Source organism: Microtus pennsylvanicus, chromosome 7, assembly GCF_037038515.1.
Source record: "Microtus pennsylvanicus isolate mMicPen1 chromosome 7, mMicPen1.hap1, whole genome shotgun sequence".
Taxonomy (NCBI): domain Eukaryota; kingdom Metazoa; phylum Chordata; class Mammalia; order Rodentia; family Cricetidae; genus Microtus; species Microtus pennsylvanicus.
In genome coordinates this window covers 9068827-9083640 of record NC_134585.1, presented here as the reverse complement: position 1 = coordinate 9083640, position 14814 = coordinate 9068827, and the positions used below count along the sequence as shown (strand labels likewise).

Below are 14814 nucleotides of genomic sequence, written 5' to 3'. Positions count from 1 at the left end.
GGTTGAGCCTAGGCTCCTGCATGTACCTGGGAAGCATTCCATTTCAGGATCAAGGCAGTTTCTTTATTCATTAACCAATAAAAGCCATACATAGACAGAAGGACCTCCCACACCAGTTGGTAATTTGTGGGGACTTGTTTTGTAGCTCTGATCTGGTCTGTTCCAGAGAAAGTTCCATGTGCTGAAGAAGAGAAAGTGTCTGGGGCAGCTGTTGGAACGCCCTGTGCCCTGAAGACGTCCGCCAGCACACACATCCTTTCCTCTGCTGTGCTGTTAGCTCAGGCATCCATTGACTTTTGCTGGCTCCACCCACTGCCAGGGATACCTATTGCATGGCACAGTGTCATTTTATCAGGTTCTATCTCACTTCCGATCAAATGAAGCTTGCTTTGTGAAGTTGGACAACCACCATTGGGTGCATATAGGTTAACAACCTTGTCTTCTTGATGAATTGACCCCTTGGTCATTATGCAGGTTACATTTTGTCTCTTCTTTCTGCTCATATTAATTCTATTTTGTCAGAAATAGGCATAGACACTCCTGCAGGTTTTCAAGTTCCATTTGCCCAGAAAGAAACTTTCATTTCTTCCTTTCACACTCTCTGCTTTTGTATCTTTCTGATGCTGTGAATTTCTTGTAGGCAGTGTGCTGTTGGATCTCTTTTTTTCAATCCATTCAGCCGATCTGTCTTTTAATTAATACATTAAGACTGTTCACATTCAGAGTTCTTGATGAAGGTGTGGGCTTGCGCCTGCCATTTTGCTGCTTTTCTTCTAGTGGTTTTGTGTTCTTTGTTTCTTTTCTTCCTCTCTGATTCATCTTTGTCATTTGATAGTTTGCTGAATTGATAGTATTTGATTCTTTTCTATTTTTTTCCTGTGTTCTGAGGGAATTTAGACTTTCATATGCAACCCTGATGGTAGCTGTCTTCCTGTCATTTTAAGTGTAAGACTCTCTTGATCTCTCTTTGAAAGGTTGGTATCTTAGCAATGAAATCCGTTCATTTTTGTTTATTGGGTAAGGTCTTTGCTTCTTCTTCTTCGATTCTGGGCTAGTAATCTTGGTTGGCAGTTATTTCCTTCCAGGACTTCAATAAACCCTTTCACACTCTCTGGGATGCCAAATTTTGCTCAGGAGTCTGCAGTTGATCTGGGGTGGGGGGTGGTTACTGGCAAATGAGACTTGGTGCTTCTCTCTTGCAGATTCTAAGAGCTTTTTGTCCTGCTGTTTGGCAGCCATATATTATATTGCTGTAGTAAGGGGTTTTTCCCGTCATGTCCATTTAAGGACCTTCTTCCCTTCCCTGGGTGTATCTTTCCTAAGATTTTTCCAGATGATATTATTGCGGTGTTTTTGTTTGTTTGTTTGTTTTGTGCTCTGAACTTTTCTCTCTTCCCCTTCAGGTACCAGTGATGGTGATTCTAATGATTGATAGTGTCCAAAGATCTCCCACGCTCCTCCATTTCCCCCCTTTATTTCTGTCTGAATGTGATATTTTGAAAGACCCATCTTTAAGCTCTGATGTACTTTGTTCTATTTGATCACATCTGCCTGGGATCCTCGGCCCCTGAGCTGTGGGCTGTGGCTGGAGCTGATGAATTCCCTTTAGCTGAGCTCCTACAGTTGATACCATGTTTCTTGGCTGTGCACCTTGCAGGAGGCTGTGGTCAGCCTGTGACATGACCAAGGAACCTTGTAGGTGACAGGAACTGTGCTGGCACCTAGACGAGGTATGAGTTCCACAGAGTGGCTGCCCTCAGTCCCAGAATTCTTGTAAAGCCACAGTGCTGAGTTTCTCCCCGGACAAGGACCCACTCCCCATTGTCCTCCATAGCATGACTTCCCTTGCCATGAAGCCCTTTCAGTGGGTGTCTCAGAGTCACTCCATGGGCCCCAGAGATGGATCGTGCAGATCTAGACCCAGAACAGGAGGAACCCTAACCCTAGTACCAGAGTGTGGAATAAGGGAGCTATGGGTCTGTGTAATGACTCCAAAACCCCCAGCTGGAGGTACGGGGGGGAGGGTGGAAGGGGTTCAGGCTCCAGCATGAGGCCCTGGAGTGACAGTCACAACAGAAGTTGAGTGGGTCAGAGGAAGCTTTATTGAAGTGCATGGGTCTACAATGGTACAACTGACCACAGAAGCAGGGTCATCCACATAGGCAGGGACGGAAAGGGAGCAACCAGCACTCCTGGGACCTGCTGGAGGAGGAACACAATGGTCCTTCTAAGTGGTCTTCAAATGGTGTAAATCTTTCTTCTGTGCTGTGCCTGCATGAGTGCCAACCACAGACTGGTAGGGAGGTAGCTCCTGCTGCTTGCAGTGGCTCCTGGCTCTCAGCAGCTGGACTTCTGGCCAGAGCAGAGGCCACAGCAGGCCTGGCTGGAGCAGGCAGGACGGCAGATCAGGGACATGCTGGAGCAGGGCTTGCAGCAGCTGGGCTGGCAGGAGGAGGCACAGCAGGAGGAGCTGGGCACACAGCAGGCAGGTCTGCACACAGGGCGGCAGAGCAGGGACACGCTGGAGCAGGGCTTGCAGCAGACAGGCTTGCAGCAGACAGGCACACAGCAGCATGAGGGCTGGCAGCATGAGGAGGATCCAGAGCAGACGGGTGTGCAGCAGACAGGCTTGCAGCACAGGGTCACACAGGATGGCTGGCAAGGGGAGCATGTGCAACAAGCTGGCTGGCAGCATGAGGGTGCGCAGGAAGACTGGCAGCAGGGGGTACAGCAGACAGGCTTGCAGCAGACAGGCACACAGCAGGAAGATTGGCAGCACGAGGGTGCACAGGAGCTAACACAGACAGATTGGCAGCAGGGGCTGGACCCACAGCTCACTGGGGTGCAGATGAGGGTCAGGCAGGGAGTTGGGGCACAGCAGCTGGGGGCACAGCAGCTGGACTGGCAGCAGCTAGGTTGGCAGCAGCTGGACTGGCAGCAGCTGGGGGCACAGCAGCTGGGCTGGCAGCAGCTGGGGACACAGCAGCTGGGCAGGCAGCAGCTGGGGGCACAGCAGCTAGGCTCACAGCAGCTCTCTGGGCAGTCATCCACCTGCCAGGAGGAGTTGGTGCAAGCGTCAGAGCAGACAGACATGGTGGAGGCGGCCATGGTAAGGGTTGTGCTGGAAGTTGAAAGTGTGGAAGTGTGGGAGTGTGTGTGTGAGGTGCTGAGCTGCTGATCTTTTATCCTCCTCCAGCCTGTTTCCCCAGAGGCAGACGCACCTTTCTTCCTGTTGTGTGCATTGTAGGAAGTTCCTCTTCCTGACCAACCACAGCTTTGGACCTGGGTGGTCTGGGGAGCAGGGCTTGCTGGCAGCTCAAGGGCAAGAGAGGGAACTCAATTCAGAGAGTAGCGAGGTTGTAGCAGACTTGCCGCCAGCTTCTGTCCAGGTGGAGAGATTTTGAGAAGCTGAACCCAGTAGTGCAAAGATCCACCTTTGTCAGTGTGCAAGACTTCAGCCACTGATGGAGGCCTGGTGGCCATACCCATCAGGGCCAGCTGGTGGCACCACCCTGTGCCAATGGTTGCTAGGGAGATGAAAATGGAAGAGTCAGAGGAGAGTCATCGTAAGATCTCATCAGAGGTCAGAGAGGCTGAGGCAGACAGGTCTCAAGGATGAGGCCAGCCCAGGCTACCTCATGAGATTCTGCCTCAAAACCTTAACAAAAACCAAGCAACAACAAAAACAGAACAAAACATCTCCACCACCACCAGCAACAACAAGAAGCTCTGCAGAGACCAGTGTGTCTGTGAGCAACTGTCATCTCTGGTGTTTATTTCCTGATGTCAAGTGACTCAGGTCAGAGAGCTCCGAGTGTCTGTGCCGAGCTGAGCACATCAGACCTGTTGTCACAGGGCCACACTGGCTGGCACACTGCCTGCCTCTCTCTGCTGATACTTGACAGTTTTCTATGATGACTGGGTCATTTGCGCCACTGGGGACATGGCCTGGGATATGGCTCCGTGTGTGTGTGTCTGACAGCATGTTCCAGAGGAGGCTCTGTCCATGACGGCCTTGCCTGAGATGGTCACCTGGTGTCATCAAGGATGTTCATGATAAAGACTTTTTTGGTGCAGGGGCTGTAAAACTTTCTGTGGAATTTGTGCATTCTGACTAAGCTGGGGGTGGGAGGTTCCAAGGAGTCACTTATTCCACAGTAACACTTGGGGAAAGTTCACAAGCATTTCTCTGGGAAATACACTAGGAGGTGACATTATTCATTTCTTCACAAATTGCTGATGTGTGTGTCCCCAGATGAGACATATGGCCTCACACACCTGCCTCTTATTTCGGGAGCATAGGTGCTTAGCCCTGGTTCTGTCTGTGGGACACATGCTCTGTGGCTCCCATGGGTGACACAGCCATGGGTATGAGACCCAGACATGCTGTGTCTTGGTGTCCTCCTTTCTTGTCTATTTCTATTGAGTAGATTTTCCAAAGTCATTGGATTGTGGGGAAAAGGGAGTCTGAGGTGACAAAAGGCCCACGTGTCCCAAGGCCATGACCCTAAGACGATGTCATCCAAGTCCAGCTCCTGAGGCCATGCTACCAATACCTACATCTTCATACTGAGTTCATACTCAAGTGTTTGACTTTATCAGATATTTTATTCCGGCCTATACAGTGGGCTTGGCCATTTTGTGCCTTTATTCACTTGTCCCTGATGCCCAGGGAATGATGCTTTGGTCCTTCACGCATCTGTAGATGCCCATGTGGCTACAGGGAAGGAGCTGTCCAGACCTGTTCTGCCAGGTTCTACAGCTTTCCATGTCTCTGGGCTCTCAGCCAAGACTCTCTCTACAAGCTGGTTCAGAGCCTTGCAGCCCAGACAAGCCAGGCTTGCCACCAGCCCTGATGTGCCAATTACACAAGTATTGGTGAACAGCAGAGAAAGGGGAGTTTTTTCTATTAGGTGCAGGCACACGGGGAAGAGGAAGAGAGGTCCCATGAAAACGCCACCCCAAAGTCCATCTTGGGTATTCTGACACTAGAGAAAAGTTTAAATAGAGGGTAGGAAGTATGTACAACCATCGGTCTGGGTCAAAGTGTGGTTCCGCCTGTCATCGTTGTCTGGACTTCAACGGCTCCTGCAAGGTATTCCAGAAGACAAACTCCCCTCTGGCTGGGACCAAGCTCAACCTTTTCATTCTTCCAGCCCCAGGAAATTCTAATTTCTTGGAGCCAGTTGTCTCAAATCTTCAGGCTACGTTCACTTTAGGCTACGTTCAGTCCTGCCAAGTGACAACACACTCTTCCATTGTCTCATGAACATCACCCGGTCACCGAGAGGCCACATCCCAGTGTTTCTGGGTCACAACCATGTTGCTGCTCCAAGTATGTGAGTTCTGTTGACCATGAACACTGGGATAAGAGCCCGCAATCTTCTTAGGGTCTACCAGATTCTGTCCATGGGTGGGGGGCTAAGGGCATCCCCAGAACCTACAGCATGGACCTGACAGGGGCTAAGGCCACGGCTGGGGTATGGCCACTGGGCCAGTGAGTCTGGAGCTGTGACTGATAGATGCTGGCATCTCCTGGCTCAGAAGGGTCACCCATGCCCTCCAGCCTGCTCAAAGCTGAGCCTTCTCTGCTCTCTCCTGCTCTGGTCTTCTCAGGTTGTCCTAGCATCCCGGCACAAAGCACAGTACAGTGTCAGGGGAGGCAGCCCTGTGCAGAAAAAAAGCTGGCAGCCAGGGTGGGCAGCCAGGCTGCACGGGGACACCTGATAAGGCTCCAGGGTGTATTAAGTCTCTTTGGAAACATCATCACAGGCACGCTCACCTCTCAGCACGGTTAAGGTGACAGCCAGGACCAATTATGACAGGTGTGTGCATCTTGGTGCGGCGTTGTCACACTGATGGAGCTGTTTAGGGAAGGTGGCCACACCCCAGGCCTGGGAAAGACAGGAGTCAGGGTACCCAACCTGAGTCCACACATCCTGCTCCAATCTTGCCAGGGTGCAGATCTGCTCCAAGGACCAGGGAAAGCAGGCTTGTCATAGCAGGAGCCTTGGTGACAAGGGTGTTTCCGACAGCTGGTGGCAACCGGAGAAAGGACCTATGGGTGCAAAGGGCCGCAGCAGCTCTGCCCTGTGTCTGGCATCCACAGAAAGCCTGGTGCAGACCATTTTGCCCTGATGGACAGCATAGGATGGCCCAGACCAGGCTGCATCTGTAGGTGGCCAGTCCTGGGGAGTCCTGCACTCATGGATTTTTGCTTGAATCTGCCTAGAAAGAGGTCCTGAGATTCAGAAGAGAGGCCACAAGCCTTTATGACCACTGGGCAGAGTCACTCCATACTTGATAGGCCTGTGGTTAAGAAAGACCATACTCCATGGAGGTTGTGTACCCTCACAGCATAACGGATGTGACGGCCACTCTCTGAACCCTACTTGACTAGAAGACTGAGGTACACTCTGGGGGTGTCTGAGAGGACATATTGAGAGCAGATTCCCCAAGGTGAACATACCCTGACTGTGTGTAGTGCTATTCCATGGACTAGAGCAGGGAGGATGGAGGGGAGAAGGAAAGAATAAAGCACAAATGTCTCTCTGCTTCCTGAACACTGTGTCGAGAACTGCTTCATTTTCACTTCCCCGAAGTGATGGATTAAAGCCCTGAGTGAGACCCTTCCTTCCTCCCTTTCCTTTGTCTCTTGGATATTTTATCCCAAACATACGAAAAATAACAACCCAGAAGGGTGTTGGGTGGCCATGGCTTTATTGGTGGTGTGTGCTGCTGATGGCAGGGCAGGTGACCCAAAGCAGCATGGCGACAGGAAAGAGTGACAGTGACTCAGAGACTCCTGGAAGGGAGGAGAGGTCAGGTCAGCATGGGGGACACGTGGTGTTCCTCTTCTGGGGGACCTGCCATCTCAGGACAGGAGCAGACTGGAGAGGCCAAGGGGAGCTACAGGGAGGGACCTGAGTCAGCTGGCACCAGAACAGACCCATCAGCAGCTGGACTTCTGGCCTGAGGAGAGGCCACAGCAGGCTTGACTGGAGCAGGCAGGGCTGCAGATCAGGGACATGCTGGAGCAGGGCTTGCAGCAGCTGGGCTGACAGGACGAGGCACAGCAGGAGGAGCTGGGCACACAGCAGGCAGGTCTGCACACAGGGCGGCAGAGCAGGGACACGCTGGAGCAGGGCTTGGAGCAGACAGGCTTGCAGCAGACAGGCACACAGCAGGAGGATTGGCAGCAGGAGGAGGATCCAGAGCAGATGGGTGTGCAGCAGACAGGCTTGCAGCACAGGGTCACACAGCAGGAGGGCTGGCAGCAAGAGGAAAGTCCACAGCAGACTGGTGCACAGCAGACTGGTGCACAACATACAGGTGTGCAGGAGAGAGGACCACAGCAGGATGGCTGGCAGGGAGAGGAAGTGCAGCAAGCTGGCTGGCAACTAGACTGTTGGCAGCATGAGGGCGCGCAGCCGCTGGTACAGGCAGACTGGCAGCAGGGACTGGACACACAGCTCACTGGGGTGCAGAGGAGGCAAGGGGTTGGGGCACAGCAGCTGGGGACACAGCATGGGGGCTCACAGTAGCTCTCCTGGCAATTGTCCACCAGCCAGGAGGTGCCTGGACAGGTGCTGGGCGAGCAGATCCGGCTGCCGCAGCTCAGATTGCTAGAGCAGACAGATGTGGTGGACGCAGCGATCACGCAGGTCCTTGTGCAGCAGGTGCTGGCCATGGTCTCTGTGTGAGGGTGAGTGAGTGTGTTTGTGTGAGGTGCCTGCCCGGGGGTTTTTATGTGCCTCCCATGGATGTCTCCTCATGAGTGTGGGCACTTCTCCTTTCCTTGTTGTTCACCTTGTTTGCAGACAACACAGCCAGTTTAGGGCTGGGAGCATGGGTCACAGCTGAGCCAAGGCACATCCTTGTTCTGAGTGGCCATGTGACACAAGGGCTGGGTGGAGCTGGGGTCTGTGATTCCTTCTGCTGTCTCCCACCTTATCTTCAGGAACACAAGCTCCAGCAGGCCCAGTGTCATGCCGTCCCCACGCTACAGACCCCTCTGTTGCTGCAGGCAGAGACCACCCTCTCCTCCATCCTACGGACCCAGCATGTCTCTCTCCTCCCTCCCACAGACCCCGTGGGCCCCTCTCCTCCATCCCACAGACCCTGTGGGTCCCTCTCCTCCATCCCACAGACCCTGTGGGTCCCTCTCCTCCATCCCACAGACCCAGCAGGTCCCTCTCCTCCATCCCACAGACCCTGTGGGTCCCTCTCCTCCCTCCCACAGATCCAGGGTTCCTCTCCTCCATCCCACAGACCCAGGGTCCCTCTCCTCCATCCCACAGACCCAGGGGTCCTCTCCTCCATCCCACACTCTTTGTTGTACAATTACTTATTAGAATAAACATGCTCATTTCCTTCTGTGGAGAATAGCATTCTCTCTCACCGTCACCTCCCGGGAGCCACTTCTCCCATTCTGAAGGCAGCGTGCATTTAAACCAGGGCACCAACCATGTACCGTTTAGTGTTGCTTTATTTCACGTCTATTTCAGTGGTATCTTTGTTGAGTGTTTCTCTGTGGGCAGACAGGCTTAATCTCTGTATTCATGCGCATTTCGTCTTTGTTTTTCCCTTTTGGAGCTGATCACTTCCTGTTTCTGTTTTCCTGTACTTTGGTCGTCACATCTTCCCATACTGTCCCCTACGTGTCCCCAAGCTCTGAGAACACAAACATTTCCAGTATTCTGAATTCACAGGTCAGTCTGAGCTGACCAGCCTTCAGACTCAACCCAACCCTCAACTTTCCTTATCTCTTAGGGTTATACCCATCTTAGCCCTTGGCCCCACCCTCTCAGCCCCTGCCTTTCCCTCAGTCCTTGCCCTCCCCAGCCCTTACCCTCACTCAGCCCTTGGCTCTCCCTCTCAGTTCTTGCCTCTACCTGAGCCTTTGGCCCTCCCTCAGTCCTTGGTCCCCCCTCAACCCTTGTGCCCCCTCAGCACTGGTGTTCTGCCGCTATCCTATGTCTTCCTTATTATTCTTTTTAAAACATCTTTTCCTTCATTTTCTTCAGTGCTGGCTCCTTGTGATTTCTTTCTGGGTTGGTGTCCTTGTTTTGGTAGAGCACATCCCTTGGAGACTTTCTGGGAAGGGATGCAGGGGTTTTATTCTTGTAATCCACGGCATGAACTATAATCCAGTTTTCCTAGCACCATTAGCTAAAATGGCCATCTTTCCCCAGAAATACTTTAGCATCATTTTTAGTTGTAGGCAGGGGGTCTAGAAGTCAACATTGGGTGTCTTTCTTTTTGACTTTAGTAGTGTTTTCTATTTCACTGGCCTATCTGTCTACTTTTGTGCTAACACCGAGCTGCTTTTGGCACAAACAACAACAACAAAAAAAAAAAAAAAAAAAAAAAAACCACATTTGTACCTGTTAAACAATTTAAATAAGTCAGGGTGACATCTCCAGCATTGATCTTTGTATTCAGGTTTGCTTTAAAAATTCAAGGTCTCTCAAGCTGGGACACCACAGCACACGCCTTTAATCCCAGCACTTGGGAGGGAGAGGCAGGTGAATCTCTGAGTTTGAGCTAGCCTGGTCTGTAGAGTGAGTTCTAGGACAGCCAGGGCTACACAGAGAAACCCTGTCTCAAATAAACAAGTTCAATAAAATTAAGGTCATGTTCTTTTGTGCTTCCTTGTGAATTATGGGACTTATTTTCCTATATCTTTAGAGAAGGCTATTGGAATTTTAATGAGCAGCACATTGACTCTCTAAATTGCTTTGGTCATGTGACTATTTTCATGTTACTGACTCTCCGCTCTGTGACACTGGGAAGTCCCCCTTCCTCCAGTGCTCGTCCTCCTTTCTGCCCTTTAGTTCCTTGGTTTATTCATAAGTGTTCTGTTTTCTGAGACAGCTGTAAACAGGGTTCTGAGTCTTGCTGTTTTCCTCAGTCTGTTCATCACTGGAATATAGAAAAGACACTGTGTTTTGTGCGGTGATTTTATATTCAGCCGTTCTGCTAGAAGCATTATCAAATTTAAGCATTTATGGTGGAGCCATTGGGGCTTTTACATATGAAAACAAGGATGTTTTGACTTTTTCTCTCCTATTTGTATCCCATTTCTTTCTTTCTCTTGTCTTGTTTGCTGTGGCTATGAAATCAGGTAATATGTATGTATTTAAGGGGGTGCAGCAAATAAACGACTCAAAATGACTGCTCTTATTGGGGCAGGGGGGATTGTTAATGTGAATAAGAGAGAGAACAGCCACAGGCATCTGGAAGAGTCCAGAGCAGTCAAGTGGAGGCAATGCTTAACTCACCATCTTACCCTGGAAGCTGGTGAATTGTAATATCATTCAAGTATTTGCTTTAATTTTTTTATTATGTATTTTATCACAATTAATCTTTATCATAATTTTTCTCTTCTGGATTTGCCAGTGTTTTAATTTGCATTGTCTTTTATAAACAACTGATCAGTTTTATTTATATCTATAATTCCTTCCTTAATTATCATTTGTTTGTTTATTTATTTATTTGTGTGTGTGTGTGTGTGTGTGTGTGTGTGTGTGTGTGTGTGTGTGTGTGTAGGCCAGAGACTGGCAGACAGTGTTTTCCTGGTCACTCTCAGCCTTATTTTTGTTGAAATAGGATCTTTCTCTGAAACCCAAACCCACCGATTCAGACTAGCTGTCCAGAGAGCCTCAGGGACCCTCTGCCTCCCCAGCCCTGGGATTACAAACCCTACAGCCATGTCCTGCTATTTTACAAATATGGGCTCCCAGGTCCTCATATCTGTGAAGACAATACTTCACCAATTTCTGGATCTCCCCAGTTGTCTTCTAACATTTAAAATTTCCCTTTTAAAATTCATTTTGGAAGCTCTTGTGGTTTTGTGGGTTGAACTCTCATTTTTAATCCTGTTCATTTGCATTACCTGAGCATTTGATTTTCTTCTGAATCCTACCTCTCCCGCATTAACTGTGTTGAGAAGTGATGCGTCCATGCTCGCTGTTTGGTCCATGATGCATGCCCACACTCTCTGCTGGGTCCACCGTCCAACTCCACTTCTGAATCTGCTGGAGGAAATGCCTTTAGAGTTCCCAAAAGTGACTGTCTTTTTACTGTTAAGAGTTGGCTTTATTAACTGTGGTTCAGGAAAGTGGTCTTTGCAACATCTTTTTCTTAGTATCTTATTACAGATCAGCAGCAGACAATATAGAACACAATGTAGCAAAGCAGCCAGCTGACAAGTGTCAGCACTTGCTGACCTGCGCAGCTCCCTAGGAGCTACATGACATGGGTGGGACATTGCTCTTTTGTTCATTCCGGAATGTTGTCATGGACTCACTATGGATGCGTAGAACTGTAATGACCACTAGCCCTACTGCGTGTTTCAAGTGGAACCAACCATTCTATAGGTGTGTAAGCTTTGACCACATGGTGACCAGCTACCGCGGCTGTGTTGACGACTGATTGCTTGCCATCTTGAGGGCGCCAACTGTCTCTTCTTTGTACATCTATGTCTTCATGTCACGGGTGAGAATGACTACTGGACTGTGTGACTTTTGGCCACCGGGCGTCTCCATAAGTGCTTACTGCTACCTCTTTTGTTCATTTAATTGTAAACTCAAATCTTGGGTTCTCTGTCATTACATATTATTAGCAGCAGTAACTGTCACATGCAGGGCCCAGAGCAGGTTGTCTAGGAGAGTTGCGACTATGAGGTCCTTTCTGCTCCCAGAATACCTGTCCAGGGCGTATCCTCCACCTCCACGCCCATGCCTCTAAGGTGCTATAGCAAAGAAGAGAAGGGCCTGAGAACTGGGGCCTGGAGGTGGGAGATTGTTACCAGCAATTTATTTTTCAGATACCACTGTGTGATTCTAACTGCAACAGGCTGGACCAGACCACAGGCCCAGGCTAGAGATGGTATCACCCCCAAGCCCAGAAAAGGAGCTTGGGGCCAAGTGCCAGGAAGCTGACACTGGGGTTCTCCAGGGGATGTACTCAGCACCCCTAGCAAGGATAGATGGCCCATGCAAAATGTCAGCTATCAGGGTGTGCTTTAGACTTGTGACCAGGACTTCTGTGAACTGGTTTTCAAACACCCCTGCCATGCACCAAAGTCCCACAATTCCCTAGGAGAGCATGTATCCAGCCATGCTGAGTTATGAAGACCGCAGGCCAGTGAGACAGCTCGGTAGGAGCTTCCCAGACCCGAGTTCTCTACAAAGAAAAGCTCCGAGGATCTTACCAACCAGGGCAGGGACGTCTGGGGGAGTCAGGGTGGCCAAAGTCACACCTAGGGTAGGTGCAATTGTCAAACCTGCCCTGTTGCATCCCCGAACACAAGTTTATCCCTGGGACACACCTAGGAACAGGGAATGCTGGCTCTGACACCAAGGAAGGGGAGGGGCTCAGTGCCCTGTGAGCAGCCAGGGCTGAGAACTTGAGCATTCATGCAAGCACAGAGACAGTCTTGGCTAGGTTTGTCAAGCACTTTATTGGAGTATAAGAGGCGCAGCTGAAGGGAGCTGGGGTGGGAGGCTGAGAATCTACAAGAGCCAAGGTTGGCCTGAACACAGTAGAGGCCCATCACAGACCCAGGGAAGTGGCTGAGGCCCATCTCTGAAGTGACTTCTGCTTTGCTACACAGAGGTCTAGATTGTAGAGATACATATTCCTCACTGTGGCAGGGCCAGTAGGTTTCCTAGGAAAGTCATGGGTAGGAGCTGGGGGCTTCTACAATAGTGAGGGAGGGGCAAGCAAGTGACAGTCAAGGCCTTCCAAGACCCTGGAGAGGCAATGGACACAGTTGCTGGCCACTAGCAGAGAAGCCAGGGGTCAGGTGAGAGGGAGCTCCCAAGTTCTGGGGTGACAGCCGAGCCCACTCAGCAGCTGGACTTCTGACCTGAGGACAGGACTCAGCAAGAGGGACATGAGCAGGCAGGGCGACAGATCAGGGACATGCTGGAGCAGGGCTTGCAGCAGCTGGGCTGGCAGGAGGAGGCACAGCAGGAGGAGCTGGGCACACCGCAGGCAGGTCTGCACACAGGGCGGCAGAGCAGGGACACGCTGGAGCAGGGCTTGCAGCAGACAGGCTTGCAGCAGACAGGCACACAGCAGGAGGATTGGCAGCAGGAGGAGGATCCAGAGCAGATGGGTGTGCAGCAGACAGGCTTGCAGCAGACAGGCACACAGCAGGAGGATTGGCAGCAGGAGGAGGATCCAGAACAGATGGGTGTGCAGCAGACAGGCTTGCAGCACAGGGTCACACAGGATGGCTGGCAAGGAGAACAGGTGCAGCAAGCTGGCTGGCAGCTAGACTGCTGGCAGCATGAGGGTGCGCAGGAAGACTGGCAGCAGGGGCTGGACCCACAGCTCACTGGGGTACAGACAAGAGTAATGCAGGGGGTTGGGGCACAGCAGCTGGGGGCACAGCAGCTGGGGGCACAGCAGCTGGACTGGCAGCAGCTGGGGGCACAGCAGCTAGGGGCACAGCAGCTAGGGACACAGCAGCTGGGGGCACAGCAGCTAGGGACACAGCAGCTGGGGACACAGCAGCTGGACTGGCAACAACTGGGGGCACAGCAGCTAGGCTCACAGCAGCTCTCTGGGCAGTCATCCACCTGCCAGGAGGAGTTGGTGCAAGCATCAGAGCAGACGGACATGGTGGAGGCGGCCATGGTGGGTAGGCTGGAGGAGGGCGAGGTGTGAGTGAGTGAGTGAGTGAGTGAGTGAGTGAGTGAGTTAGTGAGTGTGTGTGTGTGAGGTGCTGGGTCGTCAGCTTTTATCCCCCTGTGCTGTTGTCAGACTTGGCCTCCCTTCCTTGTTGGATCATTAAGACGTTTGTTTTTCTGGGATGTTGTCAGGCGTGTCTGTCTCCCACCAGTGGTGGCGCTGGGAGCAGTGGGACAGTTGGGTGAGGCTCTGTGAGCAGTGAGCTTCGGGTGTCATTGGTAAGACTTGTCCCAGCCATCCTATGGCTGCAGAGATGGCTGTGGCCCACTGCCAGGACCCTCATTCCCTCTTAAGAAGTGGATGTGGTCAGCCCAGTACTTCTTCCATAGCCCAGCTCTGGGTGAGGACAGTTGTCACTTCATGACAGTGCTGAGACCAGACGGTGTGCAGTGGCATTTGTAGGGCCACTGAGTTGAGGGTACAGTGACTGGCCTATAACTACCACACCTAGAGTGTCTCCCTATCTCCTGTACCTTTCTGTATTGTCCTGTGCAACTGTCCCCCTGCCCTGTGCCTGTGCCCATCCTGTCTTTGTACTTGGAGATGCAGGATGACGAGCTTGGCCCCTCCATACTCAAGATGGCCAACAGTCCCTGGCTGGGCTCTGTTTCTAACCCCAAGGGGGTTCATGATCTGTCAAAACCCTGGAGTACTGCATGGGCCAGGAACCTGTGCCGCTCTCTGCCTCCCTGCTCAGTGTTCCCCAGACATCCCTTGTCCACTCCATCCTCCTCCAAAGCTGCTAACAATTCCTCGCTAACCCTTCTGCTCACCAGCCACCCAGCCTTGCCACTCGAGCACTGGGATGCATGTCCATAGCAACTGCACTTAGGTTAGGTCACATATGTACACCGAGCAGTGTAGAAGATGCACCTGGAAGTTAGGCTGTGTGTCATCTGAACCCAGTGCTGGCCAGTGTCGTTGGGAAGCAGCTGCTCCCAGGTCCTTCATTTCTAGCTCTCTGTCTTGCTATATGTATGCACACATGCACAGGTTTAGAGATTGTGTTCTGTGCGTCACTAGCACTGATTTAGAAGATGTTGCTCAGTTGCTGCTGGGGTTCACACAGGGTCAGTTTTCCAGGAGTCTCTGGTCATCAGTGTGCCACAC

The 14814-nt window shown here is 51.4% G+C and overlaps 3 protein-coding genes across 5 annotated transcripts in view; 1 reads left to right on the top strand and 2 right to left on the bottom strand.

Moving 5' to 3' along the window:
- The window catches only part of Tspear (thrombospondin type laminin G domain and EAR repeats), a 159851-nt gene that overhangs the window by 59743 nt on the left and 85294 nt on the right, over positions 1-14814 (top strand). The gene's annotated exons all lie outside the window — the stretch shown is intronic.
- On the bottom strand, positions 2338-7690 carry LOC142853524 (uncharacterized). Its single transcript, XM_075978708.1, has 4 exons — positions 6973-7690; positions 3435-3527; positions 3222-3315; positions 2338-3121 (listed from the first exon to the last, which is right to left on the bottom strand). The coding sequence occupies exons 1-4, from the start codon at positions 7688-7690 to the stop codon at positions 2338-2340; spliced, it is 1689 nt and encodes a 562-aa protein (XP_075834823.1).
- Positions 12888-13649, bottom strand: LOC142854379 (uncharacterized). Of its 3 annotated transcripts, none has more exons than XM_075979850.1 (2): positions 13506-13649; positions 12888-13427 (listed from the first exon to the last, which is right to left on the bottom strand). In XM_075979850.1, the coding sequence occupies exons 1-2, from the start codon at positions 13647-13649 to the stop codon at positions 12888-12890; spliced, it is 684 nt and encodes a 227-aa protein (XP_075835965.1). The 3 variants fall into 3 exon arrangements, with proteins under 3 accessions (XP_075835965.1, XP_075835966.1, XP_075835963.1); XM_075979851.1 differs by having other exon boundaries at positions 12888-13392; positions 13534-13649; XM_075979848.1 differs by having other exon boundaries at positions 12888-13649.

What these genes read in the sequence shown, in the direction of transcription:
- LOC142853524 (XM_075978708.1), bottom strand. Translation starts at nt 7,690, where the DNA reads ATGGCCAGCACCTGCTGCACAAGGACCTGCGTGATCGCTGCGTCCACC. An exon ending in CTGCTGTGGCCTCTCCTCAG is followed by an intron (nt 3,528 to 6,972) that starts GCCAGAAGTCCA and finishes TCATCTCCCTAG; the next exon opens with CAACCATTGGCACAGGGTGG. An exon ending in AGTCTTGCACACTGACAAAG is followed by an intron (nt 3,316 to 3,434) that starts GTGGATCTTTGC and finishes CTTGCCCTTGAG; the next exon opens with CTGCCAGCAAGCCCTGCTCC.
- LOC142854379 (XM_075979848.1), bottom strand. Translation starts at nt 13,649, where the DNA reads ATGGCCGCCTCCACCATGTCCGTCTGCTCTGATGCTTGCACCAACTCC.